Source organism: Sphaeramia orbicularis, chromosome 14 (assembly GCF_902148855.1).
Source record: "Sphaeramia orbicularis chromosome 14, fSphaOr1.1, whole genome shotgun sequence".
NCBI lineage: Eukaryota > Metazoa > Chordata > Actinopteri > Kurtiformes > Apogonidae > Sphaeramia > Sphaeramia orbicularis.
In genome coordinates, this window is record NC_043970.1 from 43,874,829 (window position 1) to 43,895,810 (window position 20,982).

A 20,982-nucleotide genomic window follows, 5' to 3' on the forward strand; every position below is an offset into this window, starting at 1 on the left:
ACAAAAAGAGCCACAGTCAGCCTCCGCCCCGGAGGAGGAACAGCGGCCCCCGGCGGCACGGAGGAGGAACTGCAGCCCAGACATAGCGACACCTACAGCCGGGACAGAACCACACAGACAGGGGTCATGAGTTCAATAAACATTTGAACAATTACAGGGCTGTTTTTTTTTGTTTGTTTGTTTGGTTTTTTTGGTGTGATATCAGTCTTTTTTTTTTTTTTTTTTTTACCCTTTCATGCATGAATTTTCCTGAGTGTTTTTATTCCTTTAGGCATGAAAAAAAAAAAAAAATGCAACTGAAAAACATTTTATGAAGCTATTTTTCATGGAGTTGCAAAAATGTCCACTCAGCCAGACACCATGCATTCAATTTCTGAAGCAAAGAAACATGTATTTACTGATATACTGTGTGAAAACTATGAAATACATTTTTTTTAAATGCAGCTAATCTGATGTTTTTGTCAGATTTTAACATACTCTAATATTAGTTATTACTTTATGGAGATAATATGATAAAAAAAAAAACTTTTTGTTTAAGAAAAACGGTTAATTACAGTCTAATAACAATAACAAGTAATTCATTTACACTCAAACATGTTACTACAGATCAGGTTTATCAAGAACAGAAAAGTTACAGTAATGGTATGAATGTCAGTGTATGGGGGGATGCATGAGCGTCCACTATGCTGGCTGATATGGAACTAAAACAATTAAATCCATGAATATACAAGAGAACAGCTTTGAACAGCTGTCCACTGTAGTGCCCACTATGCATGACAGGGTTAAATAGAAAACTGGATATTTCTCTAAACTTCAAAATTGAAGATATTTTATTTGGTATCTTTATTAATGATCTACCTGTTAAGAAATTGTTTATTCTTAATCTCATTTCATTACTCGCAAAATTTCATGTGCATGCAAGCAAATTTGCCAAACAGAAACCCAGCTTTGTGGTCTTTCAATCCTACTTGGACACTCAACTTTTGCACGAACTCTAAAGCTGTGAAAACTAAAGCCTTCTGTAACAAATTTAAGTTGTATTTTTTTCCTTTTCCTTCTTGTTTAGTCTTTTACTTTTATTTTTTTAAAATTTAATTTACATATCTATATATGTATTTATATTTAATTTCTTCCTGCCTCACCTCGAGCATTATGTTTTTTCCATGTTCTGTTGTTCTATTTGTATACGGCATTATGTAAATAAAGTTTTGGGGGAAAAAAATTACAGTTTTTGGACAGACACAATAGATCAGATGAAAATGAACCATATGTTTTACAGAAAAAGTCACATTTTCTTCAGTTTTCCCCGTTTTTGATAGAATAACCCTCAACTTTAATCTGAGCTCTTATGAACATCCACATGATCAGTGAATTAAATATAGGAAAATACATGATGTTCACTGAAAAAATGCAAAATTCAGAGGATAATGTCATAATAAATGGTGATAAATCACTTAAGAAAAGTGAAATATAGAGAGAAAAATAATTTCGGAACGGCCCTAAAAGTAGCACTGGGTCATGAGTTCAATTAACAGATGAACAAATACAAACAGTTTACAGACAGACACAGTAGATTAGATGAAAATTAACCCATACAGACCCAGTGCTAATTTTAGGGCCGTTCCAAAAATATTTTCTCTCTTTATTTAACTTTTCTTAAGTGATTTATTAAATTAAATTATTAAATTTTCATATTTCCTAATTGGGTTTTTTTGTACTAAAACAAAAAAAAAAAAAAAATTGGATTTGTCGTTATTTATAGGTTATTAAGTCATTATTTTATTGGTCTGGCCCGCTTGAGATCAAATTGGGCTAAATATGGTCCCTGAACCAAAATGAGTTTGACACCCCTGTGGTAGGGGTTTATATCATTTGTAAAAGCAGTCGTAGTATATTCACTATCAATAGTTGTAGTATTAAGACTTAAGGACATGAGCTCTATTTACTGGTAATTATACTAGCACCAGCTGTTCTACATTTTAACACCCTCTCTCCCTCTCTTCTGTATCAAGACAGTCATCCATCCTCCAGGAGTCTGGGTTGGTTCCAAGTTTCTGCCTGTTCAACGGAAATGTTTCCTCACCACTGTCACAAAATGTTTGCTCCTGGAGGATTCTGTCGGGTTTCTATAATAACTTCTATCAACCACACTGTAAGACCGGATAAGTTGAGTTTGCTTAAAAAATCTGAGGTAACCAGTTGCCTTCAAAAATTTAAGTAATGAAAACTTGAATGTATTAAACTTAAATGCTTGATTTGAATGGAATTACTATTTTAAGTACAACACACTAAATGCCAAATTAATTTAACTTAAAATATGCTGCAATGTCAATTACTTTGTATAATCATTAGCCTTAATATCAGTTCATTGGACTCAATTCCAAGTTGATTTAAATTAAAATGTTTCGCAATATAAATGGCTTTGTATAATTATTCAACTTTATATATTGTAGCGCGGATGGAAATTAGCTCAATGCAATGTACCAGTACAGAAAGTGCTTTTAATTTGTCAAGGCATAAAGATTTATATAGTAAAAACACAATCATAGATGAACAGTAAATCCATTGTTCTTCCTATGGCTCTAACTCATGGTGCAGCTCTACAAAAATACAAAAACAAACACAAAAAAGGCCAATAAACATTGACATACACATATTAAGTCCAGATTAACACTAACACCACAACCCCGCTGAACCCCTGCACAGAACACATTTTCAACAACATGCCCAATACCCACAATGCAATGCGCAGATAAAAAGGTGTGGTCATGACTAAAACTGAGTGATTTAAATCCATTCAACTTAAACTTTTTGTAATTTCGACTATGTCTGCAAATCAGTAGAATATACTGAACATTCCATAGTAATGGAATAAGACTGAAATCATTTAAGTACATTGTAATTAAAGCATTTTAGTAAATACAAAGTCCGGGCTTACAGTGCAGTTCTATATGTAAAGTGTCATGAGAAATTTTGCTCTAATGCTGTATTAATAAAATGTGTTTGATTTCATCCTGGTGAATGTCTTTGGTTCTATTTATAGTCGTGCGTCACTGCTAAAACCTGTCATCTTGTATCAAGCTTATTCAACTGGGCCAGATAATGTGATAATGCTGTTTGTATTTTAGCTTTTCACCACAGACCTAGGCCAACAGGCTTTACTTTTTTCATGGAAACACACTGTGTGCATGATAGGCATAGTGAGATGTGATGGACACTTTAAGTCTCTGACAAAACAGTGTCTGAAAAAGAAAAACATTAAATGGAAGAACCAGTAGAAGTGTCAAACTTGCTTTTGCACATTCATTTATCACTAAACATCAGAAAATACACAGACGTTAAATCAAACAGGCTGTCTATGTACAACAAGTACATACAATATTAAAATGAGGGCTGCTGCTGCGGCTCTTCTGCAGGACTGGTGTATGTTTCAGCTCCTGTGAAGCACATGAAATAAAAATGAATAAATACATTTACCAGTGTTGCCTGTGGAATTGATCTCTTAGTGTGGTGTGTGTAATTCGGGAGGGGGTTGGCCGGTGTTCATGCTCAGTAGCGCTAAAGAGCTCAACTTGACAGGACCCCTGTTTCCATCCTACTTATAATAGTATATGGGGGGGGGGGGGGGGGGCAATGTGGTCTGTCTGCACCACGACCAAACCTTCCCAGCAGAACCGCTGTATGGAACCGCTCTGTGGACACTTAAAAGTAAGGCAACAACTAATGGGACTACCCCTGTGGCTTCAGCTGCACAGGGCACTAGTAGTACCATCTGCTTCATGCAGCAATGGAAGAATGTGAACCTAAATGCAGATCCAGACAGGGGTTCATGCCTGCGCTGTGTTTGGGACATTTGTGTTTATGTGAGGTGACTTACCCAGTTGAACGTTGTCCTCAAAAAAATTATCCCTTTCGTACTCGTTCATCTGTTCCTCTGCCATATGAAGGTCTGTCTGGCACCTTGACAGCTGTTGTAACAGTTCAACTTTTTGGTTGGCTGCTCGGTTGAACTTTACTAGAGTGTTTATATTTTTTAAGCTCGATTCCCTGCATTCGATGACCATCTTTGCCAATTCTTGTTTTGAGACAGCCTCATCTGCACATGAATACTGTGGACAAAACAAAACCAGGCATTAGACATTGGCTGACATGGGAAGCCAATTCATAAGCTAAAGTTTTGGTCAAAAGGTAATGGAGAAACATATGGAAGTATACTGCATTCTCACAAAAAAATAAAATTCGGCTCCGTTTTTCTGAATTAATGAGATACTGTTTTCTGAAACATTTGAATATTCAGTTTCAGAGGCATTAAGCATATGTATGTGTGTCGATGTATATGTATATATACACTATTCTGCCTTGTGTCTTTAAAGCTATGCCTTTTTTTCTTAAATTTATTTGCTAAAATGCTTTTTCTTTTTGATATACTGATGTTTGTTCAAAATTTATATGTTTTGTATTCCTGAATATTTTCAATAAAGTTGAGGGAAAAAAAAAAAAAAAAGTCAGTGAATATACGAAGCTTGTGTTGCACACACACGGCAGTCATGTTAAGATAAAAGGATTCAATCAGGATTCAGGAGGTTTACAGCCAATATACGAATCGGATCAATCAGCTGAAAAATGAAGATTACAAGGCTGTTGGCAAGCTAGTTAGCTAACAACTGTACACTAGTTAGCATTAGCATCTGACCTTGGAACACACAGTAGTTTGACAGTAGCTGCAGTCAGGTCTTCCACAGGTTGAATCCATATTCAGCAGGTATCCAGTTGTGTTTGTGGTTTTGGGAAGGCCAAAAATACAACATGAGCCAGTCGTTGTGGATCTCCACCGGACTTGCATGTCCAGTACACGCACCGCTTCGCATTTTGCTCCAGAGGTGAAGGCTTTGCCACGCGCTCCTCTCTTCTTAGTTCCCGGTGCTACCAGATGCATAGGTCAGACAGTTGAACTCCAGGAGTTCTGGGATTGTCTTTGGGCTGCTGTGTCTCTACCTTGGGCAGGGCTCAGCAATCCTGGTCTTAGAGAGCCACTATCCTGCGTGTTTTAGATGTTTCCCTCTTCCAGCACACCTGATGGTCATTATCAGGCTTCTGCAGAGCTTGATGATAGGCTTATCATTTGAATCAGGTGTGTTGGAAAAGGATACACCTAAAACATGCAGGATAGTGGCTCTCTAAGACTAGGGGTGCTGACCCCTGACCTTGGGGCTCATTTTGGCAGCCTGTTAGCTCCTCCTCTGTAAACGGACAGTGGGCTGGATCTACTAAAGGTTTGCGTGTATTAAAACCTGTACAAACTCATTGCACTCGCAAAAAAATGTACAAACTGATTTACTAACAGTGCGCACTAAGGGTTGCGTCTTTCAAAGATGCAAAATAACGCATCTGCATCCACTTCAGGGGTCTTTAACCTGTGGCTCCAGGGCCAAATGTGGCTCTTTAGCCTCTCTCTACAGTTCCTCTGGTCAAAAACATAAGGAACATTTTGAAATGAACTGAATGAGTCATTACTTTTTAACATTATCATAGGCCTAACTCATTCTAACTTTGTCCATCTGCAAAATGTGGAGGTTTTACATGGAATAAAATAGTTTTTGGCAACATAAAAAACAAAATGGGTTATTTTCTTGCCAAATTCAATACATGATGCTCAATTTGCATTTGTTCTAGTGTGTAAGTAAGCCACTATACATGAAAGTTGCGCTTTTTCTCCATTACACAATGTAAATATGTTTTGGAAATAGTGTTCATCATTAAAAGATTGTACAGATCTTGAATGTTTTCTTTCTTGTAGTTGTATAATTTCATAAATGCACCAGGCATTGCATTATTGTAATGGAAATACAACATTAAATAGCAAACTAATCACAAATAGGCTACAGTAGAGCAGCCACCTCATGGTAAAATGTAGATGGGTTTAAAAATTTTTTTCCATAGATCCAGTTAGACTCCCCCCCCCCCCCCCCCAAGACAAAAATGGCTCTTTAGGTTGTAAAGGTAGCTGACCCCTGATCCAGTTAGTACATTTGCCACATTGAATATGAAATAAGGGGCGTTTACACGCAGTTGTGCATGTGCTGGGAGGAGAAAATGTAAATATATTAATTTAACACACGCAAAGTGATTTATGAAACCCAAAAACAATTTTGCTGATAGAAACTGCGTCTATATTTAACACATCTCAAAGGAGGTGCAAAACGGTTTGGATGTGTAATTGTGCACATATGGAAGTGGTTGGGAGACAAAGAAATGATGAAATGAGATGCAGAGAACGCATTTTTTCACCCTCCTGTGAACATTTTTGGAATGACGGAAGAAGAAATAATTGAGAGGTATGCCCCCCGGAGTTGAGATTATTTATATATTATTATATTATTATTTTACTGGTTCGGCCCACTTCAGATCAAATTTAGCTGAATGTGGCCCCTGAACTAAAATGAGTTTGACACCCCATGTTCAGATTTATGTGGCATTATAATAAGGGATTCCATTTGAAACATGCTGCTGAAAAAGCTGTAGTCTCAGATTCCCATGGAAGAAGTAATGCAGCTGGACTCACCTGTTTGGATTCATTTATGGAACTGCAGGTTGATCAGAAAATGGATGTGGAGACCCCAAACTGAACACATATGTGTCTTCATGTCCAATGAAAAAGAGACTGATGACTAAACATCTCCTTCAGTTGTTGTTTTGCACAAAACAATTTATTTAACACTTAATTAGAGGTACATTTTTTATTATATTAAACCCTGATCAGGTTAAATTATTGATCACATATAGTTATTCTTATTTTTTGGAGACATGGAGTACATTCTTTCTGCAGCTGGTGAGTTTTATTAGACTGTGATGATTAAATATGGCTACGTTCAGACAGCAGGTTTTAATGCACAAATAAGATTTTTTTGTGTGTTGGTTCATATTCCACATTAAATGCGACTTCTATCAGTTTTGAGTCTGAACTGAATGTGACCCTGAAGTGACCCACATGCACTAAAGAGGTCCTGATGGAATATGAGACCACGCAGACACACTGTGTTTACAGAAGGAAATATGGAGGATGAAGAACTGGGACGTTTGTCGCATTTCAATAACGTAAAGGTCGGATAAATGCGACCTGGACGTTCAGACTGAAGTCACATTGGAAAATATCAGATCTGTATCAGATTTAGGACCACATATGAAAGTGGTCCAGGTCAGATTTAGGACCACATATGAAAGTGGTCCGGGTCAGATTTAGGACCACATATGAAAGTGGTCCAGGTCAGATTTAAGACCACATGTGACAGTGGTCTGGCTCAGATTAGTGCTGTTCAGACTGTCTTTAACAGATCAGATCCAGGTCACATATGGACACATCTGTCTGCATCTGAACGTAGCCTTAGAGCAGAGGGGTCAAACATGTAGCCCAGGGACCAAATCTGGTCCACCAAAGAGTCTAGTCCGGCCCCTGGGATGAATTTATGAAATAATAAAAAATACACTGACATATTAACAATCATTTTAGTTCAGGTTCCACATTCAGACCACTTTAATCTAATGTGGGTCGGATCAGTAAAATATTATAATAACCTAGAAATACTCACAACTCCACATTTTTCTCTTTGTAAATGTAAATGTTTTCAGGTCATTTTACTGTATTTACACTGAAACAAACTATCATTTCACAAAAATGCAAATAACCTGAACAAATATGAACATTTTAAATATCTGAAGTGCAAGTTTAACAATATTCAGTCTATTTTGTTGTTCATGTTGTTCACATTGTTTTAAAGGATAGTTGGTAGATGTAAACATTTTCATCGTATAATTTGACTTTTTTCACTCTAAAACACAGAGGAAAGTTTGGAGTTGACATTATTTCTATATTATTATGTTATTATTTCATATATTATTACGTTATTATTTCACTGGCCCCGCCCACTGCAGACCAAATTTGGCTTCATGCAGCTCCTGAACTAAAATGAGTTCAACACCCCTGCCTTAGAGTCTCTGTGACGGAGCTTCACATTGGGTGGATGTTTTCCTGAGTTGGTGGTTGTAAGGAGTGGTCCAGGGCGGACGCTGCGTTGCCCTGGGTGACAGCGAGGGCGGCCTGTTCGGGCAGGAGAGCAGGGTCGGTCAGGATGGTGGTGGTGGTGCTGAGGAGGCGGAGTGAGCTCAGGACCACTGAGGGGAAACACAAGACAGATGACCACAGCTATGACATCGGAATCCATCAGTGTTTTAGATCTGGGGGTGGGGGGGTGGACTTACTGGGCCTCAGGGCGGGCAGCGAGCAGTGCTGGTCCAACCACGACAGGGTGGAGCGACACAGGTCCTCCACACTGGCTGTCGACACCATCCCGTTGTACGACTCGAACAGGGGCTCGATGATTATGCTGAACTGATGCCGAGTTAAGGAGGACCAACTTATTTTTAACACATCACCATAGCGTATATACGGTACACTGTAAAAAGTAATACACTATGGAGCTGGATTCAAATAAAAAAAAAAAATTTTGATCTGGTTCAGTTAAATGTTCCCTTAAATGTAACTGAATTTGGTTCACTCAAATTAATTTTCTCAAGTGTGATCTTATTTTTAACACATCATCATACTGTTTATACTGTACACTGTAAAAAGTAATACACAATTAAACTGGATTAAATTAAAAATATATATATATTTGCACTGGTTCAGTTAAATGTTCAGTTCAAAGTAATTCAATTTGTTTCACTCAAATTTTCTCATGAATTGAACAAAATAATCTTTACATTAATCCAGTGTCTTATTTTTTACAGTGTGCCTGTTACTTTCTTTCAGCACTGGTACGACATGTTGTAAAACTAAATTATCTGTCTTTATGTTCTTATTGTTAATAATTTAAAAAAACATATCTAACTGTAAATAATACTCTCTTTTACCACTGTTATGGTTCATTACATAAGTATATTATTTGTTTCTTTAGTTCTTTTTTTTAATGTTTTGTTACCTCTAGGCATTTTTGTCCTATTTCATTACTTTTTCTTCATTATTGTTCATTTTGTTGATTACTTAGGTTGTTTTGTATTGATAGGGTTAATATGTGAACCTTTACCTGGAATCAGGGATTAAAGGGTTAATATGTGAACCTTTACCTTAAATCAGGGGTTAAAGGGTTAATATGTGAACCTTTACCTTAAATCAGGGCTCAAGGGTTAAAGGGTTAACAGAAAGAAACATTTCAGCTCGTGATTAATAAGGTCGTCTTTGAAAACCGTCCTCGATCTGCAAAACAAACAATAAAACCTAGAGTTTGACAGAACTGAGGTCAGGCTAAGCATCAGACAACAGACGGATGATGTCAAACGGTGTCTGAAACAGAGATAATTACCAAGTCTTTATCTTTAATTTCAGTAAAAATCCAACAAATCCACCAGCAGCAAAAACAAAACCCTCCTTGACCAAGCCTTTTGTCTGATGAGGTTAAACACATTTAATATGTAATGATCCCTAGAAAAACCAAAGAGCAGAGAAGGACTGAGTGTGTGTTTAAATGAGAATGTGAGTCTGATAAATGTTGGACTAAAGACCCTTCAGGTGCAAAACAAAAACTACCAAACCTCCTAATCTGCTCATCTGAGCTGCAGGATAAGAGAAGCACAAACAGATTAGATGGTCATTAAAGCACCGCCTTATGCACCACATTTACATATTTTTAATACAATCGTTTATTTGATCTGCCTGATTATACGCAGAAATGCATTGTGGGAGTTCAAACTGTAGCATTTGGTTCAGGTTGGGACATTTACTGCAGAAACTCTACTTCCATCCAAATAGAAACATGCGCGCTGTATGTGTTTTAGTTCATTTAGATCAGGGCTCTCAAACTCATTTTCTTTCAGGTTCCACATTCAGCCTGATTGGATCTCCAGTGGGCCGGTCCAGTAAAATAATAACAGAATAACCTAGAAATAATGACAACTCCAGATTTTTGTCTTTGTTTTAGTGCAAAAAACCCCATTAAATTATGAAAATACTTATAGTACTATCCAAATAAAAAAAGACGTGAATAACCTGAAAAAACTGAAACTTCCTAAAAAAAAAATAAGTGCAATTTTAACAATTTTATGCCTCAACTATAACTACAAAGACACTAAACACTGAGTAACAGGCAGAAAATAGCTAAAATTGTGCTTAACTTTCTTTACATATTTCAGGTTGTTCATATTTGTTCAGGTTATTCACGTTTTATTGTTACAGGATAGTTTGTAAATGTAAATATTTTCTTAATTTAATGTTATTTTTTGCACTAAAAACAGGACAAAAATTTCAAGTTGTCATTATTTACAGACAATGAAATACAATTTTTTTCATATCAAACCGAGAAGAAAATATGGAGTTATTTTTTTGTAGGTTATTATGTTACTATCATTTTACTGGAGATCATATTGGTCTGTATGTCGAACCTGAACTAAAATTAGTTTGACATGAATTTTTGCACTTTGCAAATTTATCCCAGCGGGCGGATTGGAACCTTTGGGGGGCCGCATTTGGCCCCGGGGTCGCATGTTTGCGACCCCTGATTTAGACGCAACGAAAAAGGCTTTTGGATGAAAAATACTGAACAAACCAGTCATTTTTCATGTCACATTCATAATTATATGACAGTGTGTTGTTTTAATAGTGGATTTATGGTGTTTATTTACTGTCAGACTCACCTCATGCATGTATTTTTGTGCGTTTTTCCTAAAACTTGTACTGATGTTACCAAATAAACCCCAGAGGGACTCATCCGGTCCACGCTGTCTCCGGTGTCTTCAACCTGGACCTGATGAACGTCTGATGAAAAGGATACGATCCAGAACTTCCAGTTCTGCAGCGTCTGGGCCTGGACGTACTCTCGGAACTTCTGCCTCATGTGGTCGAAGCGTTGTCGTGTGATGGGAATGCCGGTGGCCGGAAGCTGCTGCTGACAAACACTGAACCGACAACGACCAATCAGAGCACAGCGTCACCGCCTCATATCAATGACAGTGACATGAACTCACAGAACCGACATCCCATAATAACATTTACATTCAGACCAATATGATCTACGGTGGATCAGAACAGGAACAGGAACATACTGTCAGAATAAAAAAAATGACTAATATTAACTTTTCACTAAGTTTTAGAGTAAAAAAAAACCCTAAAACTGCATTATGAAAATGTTTACATCTACAAACGACACTTTAAAAAAAACGTAAACGACCATGAAGAACCAGAAATTTATTATGAAAATTAAATACAATTTTCACACTATCATGCCTCTATCTTTCACACCATGAGACTCCTGAAGGAAACCAAACAGCCACAGGGGATGAAAGACTCTGAACATCTGCGGCCAGAACTATTCTATAGAACACAGGTGTCAAACATGTGGACCTGGGGCCAAATCTGGTCTGACAAAGGGTCCAATCCGGCCCATGAGATGAATATGAGAAATGCAAAAATTACACTGAAGAAATTCGCAATAAATGATGTAAAAATCATGTTAGTTCAGGTTCCACATACAGACCAGTATGATCTAAAGTGGGTCAGAACCAGTAAAATATTATAATAATAACAACCTAGAAATGATGACAACTGCACAAATAACTAGGGGTGTAAGAAAATATTGGTTCTGCAATATATCGCGATATTTCATTTCACAATACTGTATTGGTATTAAAAAGTACTGTAATTATATTTTTAGGTATTTATTCAAAGGCAGACATTGTGGAGGTTCATTTTGGTTTTTTGGTTTTCTTTTTGGTTTATATTTTATTTATTATTATTTAACACTCTTTCATTAAATAATATTAGTTCCTTTGTTGGGATTGAACTAAAATAATGTTCTGATGTTAGTTCTGCACGAATAGAATATGAATATTTGAACAGGATCTGAAACTAATGTCTGTAAAACAGAATTGAAGTTTCAACACAGGAACATTTTGTGATATAGCATTAGATCCTGTTGGGATCAAATAAAAATGTGTTCAGTATTTGTGCAGATTTCTGGTGTAATTCAGTTCTTCAAGGAAAAATTCATTTTAAAAAACAAGAAACAATCAAAAAATTGCCTTTTTAACAGTATCATGATATATTGTGATATATTGTATCTTGAGCCTAGTATTGTAATTCATATAGTATAACCAGATTCTTGCCAATACACACCCCTATAAATAACTGACATCTGCAGATTTTATCTGTGTTTCAGTGTAAAAAGTAACATTACATGAAAAGGTTTATATTAAAGCTGTGTATGACTTTAGTCACAAATTTTTCATCAGATCTGTCCATCCTCAGTCATCTCCTCAGTATCATGGATCCGTTCGTCTGTCTGTCATTACTCATCTGAATCTGTTCCCTCATGGTGAACAGTTTCTTAGCGTACTCCACCAGAAACAAACCATTTGTTTCCAAACAGAGTCGGTAGGTCACTCAGGCATTTTTGGAAGTTTGTCGTGATGTGCATTGCGGGAAGCAGAGGTTCGCGCAGCTGCAGCAAGCAGCAGCAGCAGCAACAACAAACATGTCGACCAAGTGAAAGCGAGTGCGTGGAACTCCACTTCCCACAATGCACGTCAGGCACCTGAGTGACCGACCGACTCTGTTTGGAAACAAATGGTTTGTTTATGGTGGATGGCACTAAGAAACTGTTCGCCATGAGGGAAGAGATTCAGGTGAGTAATGACAGACAGACTAACAGATCCATGATACTGAGGAGATGACTGAGGATGGACAGATTAGATGAAAAATAGGTGACAAAAGTCATACACAGCTTTAACAAACTACCCTTCTACAAAAAAAACAGAACAAATATGAACAACCTGAAATGTCTGAGGAGAAATAATCCATCCATCCATCCATCCATCTGTCCATCCATCCATCCATCTGTCCATCCATCCACCCACCCACCCATAGTCGTTGTTCTTTATAAATCCCGTTGGTTTGTGGACTCACTTAATGGCTGAGTTGAGCAGTTGGATTTCCTCTCGGAGCCTCTGCGCCTCCTCATGGAGCTGAGATCTGTCCTGTTGCATCTTACTGATGTACTCGGCCGTCTTCTGCAGGGTGGTGGCTTTACTGATCTGATCATGACAGAGGAGTCACCGTCAGCACCATCAATACCTCAACTTAGTCTGTAGACAGTGAACGCAACACGCATCAGTGTTTGTATTTACATTGATGTAGATAAACCTGATCTAAACCAACAGGTTTGAGTGGAAATTATTGGATAAATAAGTAATTAACTGTGTTTATGTTTAAAGAAAAAGTTTTTTTTCATATTACCTCCATAAAGTGAATAACACCTAGTATTAGAATATGTTCAAATGGGAGAAAACATCCGATTATCAGCATTAAAAGCATTTTTATTTCATAGTTTTCATCATTTTCTGACATTGGTTTGTTAAATCTATATTTAAACTGATGGTGTCTGGCTGACTGACTTTAGAAGGATTTGTTCACTTTTATGACACATTTCAAGGTTTTTTGGTTAATTTTTTCCATATTTTTCAAGTATTTTGCTCATTTTATTCTGGCTTTACAAGTTTTTGTACATTTCATCTGATGAATAATTGAGGTAAAACTGCATTTTGCAGCAGTTATTTCCATGTTTTAATAGGATTAGTGGATCAACAGGTATTAAAGTTCCATCAGTCGATGGTTCTGGAGGTTTGGGTCTGGTATCTGTAGTTGCATTTCCATCAGTTCCATCAGCTAATCGTCCCCCTGTAGACCCCACCTTTCATCAGTTCCATCAGCTGATCGTCCCCCTGTAGACCCCACCTTTCATTACATCTCTCTGTCAAACCCTCACACATCCTTTTTCAGTACCTTGATGCTGGGCTGAGAGCTGAGTGTTGTCACCAGGTTATGTAAAGTGTCAAATCCCAGTCTGATGTTGAAGCGGCGTTTCTGCTCCGCTGAGATGTGGGTTATCCGTCTGGTCTCTGTTTGCTGCAGAAATATGAACATCAAACTGAAACTGGGCCGACAGGTCCACGGTCAGAACCTGCATTGCACTTTTAGATGATTTAGCAGAGACACCGTCTGCTGCACAGAGATTATACTTTAAAAATAGGACCAATGGCCCTGTAGCTTACCGGCCAAATTAAAAGCTTTCGGAAATGTATCCAGATGCCATTTATTATCACCCAGTTATGTGTATTTATTCTATTACAGAAATAGCCCATGTTTTGGTCATATTCCAATCAGATCTGTAAAAACTGAAATTCCAACTTGATATCATTGATACTGATTTATTGGATCAATCCACTTCCTATCTGTTATAATGGGAAAATTTTTCAAAGTCGCACCAAATTCAGAATCAGATCCGGCTCGAAATAATTTCAATACCTTGTGTTGACATCATCATAAAGAAGCTGTATACCAAGTTTGAAGTCAATCAGAACTGTAGTTTCGGAGAAAAAGAGGATTGAAAATTTTTCCCCATAAGAGCCCATGTTAAAGTTTCCGTAAGTTCCCGGATCCAGAAGAAGATCCTGATCAGCACGTGGCCATTATGTTTTGGTCATCTCCCCCTCAGGGCTGGACTGTAGAAATTTCAACTTGATATCATTTACATTTACTGAGTTATTGCATCGATCCACTTCCTATCTCTTATAATGGGGAAATGTTTCAAAGTCGCACCAAATCCAGAATCACATCCAGATCCAAATAATTTCACTAACTTTCGTTGACATCATCATAAAGAAGCTGTATACCAAGTTTGAAGTCAATCGGAATTGTAGTTTCGGAGAAGAAGACGATTGAAAGTTTTGTAACGGACGACGGATGATGACGGACGATGACGACAGATGACCACAACGCCGGACACTGCATGACAATAGCTTATGGCCTGTCGGCCAGTAAGCTAAAAACACTCATGTACATGCATTAAAAACACACACGTACACGCATTAAAAACACACACGTACACGCATTAAAAACACACACGTACACGCATTAAAAACACACATGTACACACATTAAAAACACATTTACATGCATTAAAAACACACATACATGCATTAAAAACACATATGTACACGCATTAAAAACACACATGTACACACATTAAAAACACATTTACATGCATTAAAAACACACATACATGCATTAAAAACACATATGTACACGCATTAAAAACACACATGTACACACATTAAAACACACATGAATACACCTTAAAAGCACATGTACATACATATGAATACATGTGGTACCTTAGTTGATTCCAGTTTTGCGTGTGCTGAGAACCCTGAGTGTGGAGACTCTGGGTTGGAGGTTTTGTCCAAAAGGTTGGGTGGGGACGTTTGGCCTGGATGTGCAGAAAAATTAACTAAAAGAAATAAATAATAAATATATGTTAATAATGTTCTGCTTCTGCAACATGGTCCAGGTTTTACTGTTGATTAGTTAATTAATAAGGTCAAAAACATCCCTAAAAATCCTTAAATCTCTTCTAAAAACACACTTATTTCCACAGATTTTTAAATTAAAGTGTGTAACATTTATTTTATCTACCGGTTGTGTTTTTGATGTTTTTATCTTATTTATCATGTTATTTTGTATCTGTTTTTATCAGTTTTAGTAGACTGTTGTTGTTGTTTTAACTCTTTCCTTCATGGATTATTATAAATCTGACTGGGATCATTCCTCCCCAAAAATGTACGTGTCTGATAATGTAGAAAAAATATTAATTAATAGGAAAGTCCATGGAGTGATTTTGGTTTGTACTGGAGTATTTTATGCAAATATTATAGTATTAACAGAAGCTTCAGTAATGCATGATAGGGTTAAATGTGCTCTAGAAATAAACTTCAACTCTGTGTCTTTGTACAATGTAGAAATATGAATTAATCAAACAATATTATTACAATATTATAGTTCTATTGGTTTTATACGTTGGAGTAAATATGGTAGTTATAACTGAAGCTTCAATAATACAGTGTTAGATAAATAAACTTGTCCTTGACCTTTGACCTTGACCTAAACTAGTACTAATTATCTGATAAAGTAGAAACAATATATATGAGTCAAACAATATTATTATTATATTATAGTCATTCTGTTGTTTTTTTAAAATATAATTTTATTTAAACTTTTTCAACAACCTTGTCCTAAACTCTGTGTGTTTGTACCAATTATCTGATCATGTAGAACAATATGAATTAGTCAAATAATATTATTATCATTATTAGGGCTGGGCATCATGGCCAATTTCCTTAATCAATTCAATTTTCGATTCATAAGGTTCTGAATCTATTAATTTATGATTTGATTCGATTCAGTATTAATTAATTGATTCAGATTCATTTAGTGATATGAAAGTACAACTTTGAGTTATAACTTGATTATTTGACTACTGCAGCCGTGCAACACAGAATCAATACTGATATTACAAAGGAAATAAATATGACATTTCAGCAGTAAATAGATGAATCTGCTCTAAAATAATGAACAGGACAGAAACATGTCCATGTTTCTATAGTGGCTCAGAACAGACTTCTACATCATCTTTATTCTGTTTTATACCTGGTGCCTCTAGCCTTTAGGCACATTACTATCACCCTGGGGCACTGCAACAAATTTGGCTCCCCTGAAACAGACTCATGTTGGGCCCTTGGTACAAGAAACTCACTGGAGGGGGAGGGTGGGCGGAGCTTTGTGATTTCTGCTTTACTATTCCTCTAACTCCACACTAGGTAATTGAAGTTAATAGTTCTAGAACGACTGGCTTCCGCGACCCGCCTCCGCCGGCCAGCTCCTCCACACTGCGGGTTGCAGTTTGAGGCCGGGAGGACCTCCCGCGGAGGGGTTTTCCCCACCCTTCCTCCGCGTTCCTCCCACACCAGAACTGTCGCGAGCACTACCAAGACACCCCATCTCCGCGAGGGACTCGCGAGACGGCCGTGCTTCCACGTCGGCGGTTTCTGGGTTGTTTACTCGCGGTCCTGCTCTGAAAAATCGATCTCACCCACCATTAATCAATTATGCAAGATTAAAAAGAAATCGATCCAAAATTGATTAAATTGATTTTTTTTATCCAGCCCTAATTATTACATTATAATCATATTGGCTTCATACATTGGAGTAAATATTATAGTATTAACAGGAGCTTCAATAACACTGTGTAATATGAATAATCTTGACCTTTGACCTAAACTCTGTGTGTTTGTACCAATGGTCTGATAATGAAGAAAAAATATGAACTAATCAAACAATATTATTATTATATTATAATAACTTTGGTTTTATACTTTGTAGTAAATATAGTATTATCAATATTAACTGAAACTTCAATAACACAGTACTATATAAATAAACTTGACCTTTGACCTTGACCCCTCAGGCTCTCGTACCTGTTAAACCACTCCTTTCGCTGCTGTACAGTTGGACCGGGGATAGTTTCTCTGTTTTGGGGATGAGGAGGGCGGTGCTGGTGTGGGTGGAGCCATGGGCGGAGCTGTGGTTGAGGAGGGCAGACACCGTGGTGCCTGTGGAGGTGGGGCCGTGGGTCAGGACGGCGCTCTGGCCCTGCAGCGGCGTTAACACCGGGATCCCTGAAGGCCACGAGGCTCTGTGATGCGTCGTCGTCGAAGGATGAACGGCCCCGCTGGACTGAAACGAAACCAAGACTGACGGGTTAATGACAAACTGATTTCTTCCTGTCAATTTGGTTGATTATTTTGTTAATTTTTGTTCAATTTGTCAATTATTTTATTTATTTTGCTGATTTTATTGTTAATTTTTTTCATTATTTTGTTGATTTTTGTTCATTTTGTTAATTATGTGAATTTTTGTTCATTTTGTTGTTTAATTTCTTCATTTTGTTCATTTCTGTTCAATTTGTCAATTATTTATTTTGTTGATTATACCAATTTTTGTTAATGTTGTTCATTATTTTGTTTGTTTATGTTCACTTCGTTAATTATGTTGTTTATTTTTGTTCATTATGTTCATTATTTTTTTCATTTTGTTTAATTATTTGTTAATTTTGGTTCAATTTGTTAATTACTTTATTTTGTTGATTATATTGTTCATTTTGTTCATTATTTTGTTGATTTTAGTTTATTTTGTTAATTATATTCATTTTCGTTCATTTTGTTGTTTAATTTCTTCATTTTGTTAATTTTTTTTTCAATTTGCCGATTATTTATTTTGTTGATTATGTCAATTTTTGTCAATTTTGTTAATTATTTAGTTTGTTTTTGTTCATTTTGTTAATTATGTTGTTCATTTTTGTTGCTTATTTTGATAAATTTGTTCATTATTTTGTTAGTTTTTGTTGAATTTGTGGATTTTTTTTTTTTATTACATTGTTCATTTTTGTTAATTTGTATTATTTTGTTTACATCTACCTACTATCCTTTAAAAATGTGAATGACCTTAAATTTCTTAAGATAAATCAGTGCAGTTTTGACCATATTACACCTCAGTTTATCATTTACAGACAGTATATCCTACGACAATGCACGTTCTGTGTACGTCCGGTGTCCCATGTCCGATCGATGCTGCAGCACAGGAGGGCGTTTGAACGGGTTATCCTCAGCCTTCACAGGCCCGATTGCCTCCAAACTCGCCAAATGAATAGAAACATTACCTGACTATCTACAAGGCACAATTTTATGTCTGTATTCAAATGTTGTGAGGTATATGCTGGGCGATTTTAACAGGGTCCCAGCTCACCACAGACCGGGTCCCAGCTAACCTCGGACCAGGTCCAACCTCACCACAGACAGGGTCCCAACTCACCACAGACCAACCATCACAGACCTTCACACGCCCAATCGCCGCCAAACTCACCAAATGGATAGAAACATTACCTGACGATCTACTAGTCACAGTTTTATGTCCGTATTCAAATGTTGTGAGGTATGCTGGGAAATTTTAACCTCTCATGCCATCGTACCATGGCACCACGGGTACAATGCCACTAGTAATAGAGGGTATGCATGTGACGTCACCGCTAGCGGAAGTCACCGTGGTTCTGCCCACTGAGTGGCAGAAAGAGGGAGATGAGTGACAGCGTTGGCTTCAGTACTGTCTAAAATTAAGGACAATATTCAGTAAAAAATGGGGAAGAGCTGTTGTGCAATTGATTGTATGAGCAGGTTTGAAAAGCAGTTGGAGCTATCATTTTACAGACACCGAAAGACAAAGAGAAGAGAAGTAGATGGATCCAGAAATCCAGGAAACTGAACCTAGATTTGTGGATCCCATTTCATTTCAGCTAACATTAATTTATGCTGTATTTTTGGGTAAAATCATACCTTAAATTACGTGTTGTTTTGGCTAACGTTACTTCTTAGTAAAGCTCTTGGTTTCATGATCAGATCTTTCATGGTTTTTGTCTTCATTTTGTGATTCTTAACCTTGTGGTCCAACATGATTTGTAAACTAACTTAAACTGAGGCTAACCTAGTTTTTCAAATACGGGGGAACTGGAGAATAAAGCTACGACAGCGTATCAGGGCCACATAAGAAAATAAAAACGCTTGTCACTATGAGTATGAAGTCATAAAACATCGGTATAAAACCTGTAATTTTATGATAATAAAGTCGAATACAAAAAGAATCACAATGTTATGAGAATAAAGTCATAGTTATAAAAATAACTCATAATTTAACAAAAATGTCATTCGTTTATGAGATTAAAGTCGTCATATTCTGACAATAAATCCATAATATTACAAGAATAATGTCATAATTTAAAAACAGGTGGGAAAAATATCATAATTTACATGAATAAAGTCGTACCCTGCTGGTCCACAGCAGCAGTATCTGTGTTGTATAAAGTACTTGATCTGAACTAGACTCAGTAAATCTCCTCAGTCCCAGGAGATCCTGCATATATTCACTGGGGTCAGTACATGGTCTACTGTAAATGCACTTTGGATCAGCTGGTTCTGGGCCCTAGTTTTGGACCCTGGTTGTCAGTCATGATGAAACCATGTATATTCTTTTCAGGTAAAAATAGCAATGATCCCCTACACCCTGGATGTCCGGATATGCAATTTCTGTCCACATGTGAGCGTTCGTGGACCACTTGTTTTTTGGTAGCTTGTTCGGATCCATGTGGAGTCCAAATGTCCTTAATTTCATTTCATATTTCACATGTTCCCGGTCTTGCTGTGTTTACTGCTGTACTCCGTCATGTAGAGCAGGCTGGTTTTTGCCACTCAGTCTGACTTAGAGGGGTGTGGCCCAGGGGGAAGTGACGTATGTGCATACCCTCTACGTATAATATATATAGTATATATAGTATATAGTACAGTATATATAAGGAGGTAAAAGTATGTACTTGAGTTTGATTGAAGTTGGTTGTCATGTAACAGACAGACTCACCGCTGACCCGGGAGACAATGACCTTTGACCTTTGGTTGTGACCAACGCTGCGTCGAACCCCAGTGACGGTTTCCCTGAAAACACAGAAGTAACATCATAAACATGGATCTGCTTCTGTTTGTTTCAACAGAGACTCATGGTTTGTTGCCTCACGTTCGCGGGTGCCGGAGGACAGCAGTTTGGCGAGGCAGCTGGTGGGCGGGGCCACGGCGCTCACCCCTCCTGTCTTCTGCTTGTATTTCCCCCTGACCCCTCCCCCCCCGGTGGCTGCCACCTGTTCGGGTACAGTGAAGCAGTGGCTGGCGCCGACAGGGTGGGGTGGGGCGTGAACCGGGTCGGACACAGCGGCTGGAGGGTAGGGCGGCGGGGTGAAGGCGTCCATGGGGTGGGAGGGATACGCTGGGGCCCCCAGGGAGGAGGCGGTGTGGGTGATGACGGTGGAGGTCACGCCGGTTGGGGAGTAGTAGCCGAACTTATGGCAGGGCAGCGGATACAGGAAGGGGGCGGCGCCCGGCTGATCCACGCCGCCACTGAATGCCATGGAAACAGGGGTGTCTGGGTACGACTGGTGGACGCAGGGCATTGGCCCTGGGGGGTACTCGGACCTGGTCTGGACCTGGTCCGGCTGAGAACTGGATGAC

General features: G+C 37.8%; 1 protein-coding gene across 1 annotated transcript in view; it reads right to left on the minus strand.

Moving 5' to 3' along the window:
• Positions 1-7,987: 7,987 nt before the first annotated feature.
• The window catches only part of mlxipl (MLX interacting protein like), a 35,501-nt gene continuing 22,506 nt past the window's right edge, over positions 7,988-20,982 (minus strand). Inside the window, 9 exon segments of the mRNA XM_030153212.1 lie at positions 7,988-8,169; positions 8,257-8,386; positions 10,821-10,944; positions 12,950-13,077; positions 13,826-13,948; positions 15,217-15,332; positions 17,356-17,614; positions 20,342-20,415; positions 20,495-20,982. The exon segment at positions 20,495-20,982 is cut by the window's right edge and continues 35 nt beyond it. Coding sequence (XP_030009072.1) covers positions 8,006-8,169; positions 8,257-8,386; positions 10,821-10,944; positions 12,950-13,077; positions 13,826-13,948; positions 15,217-15,332; positions 17,356-17,614; positions 20,342-20,415; positions 20,495-20,982 — 1,606 coding nt within the window. The 3' untranslated portion in view covers positions 7,988-8,005.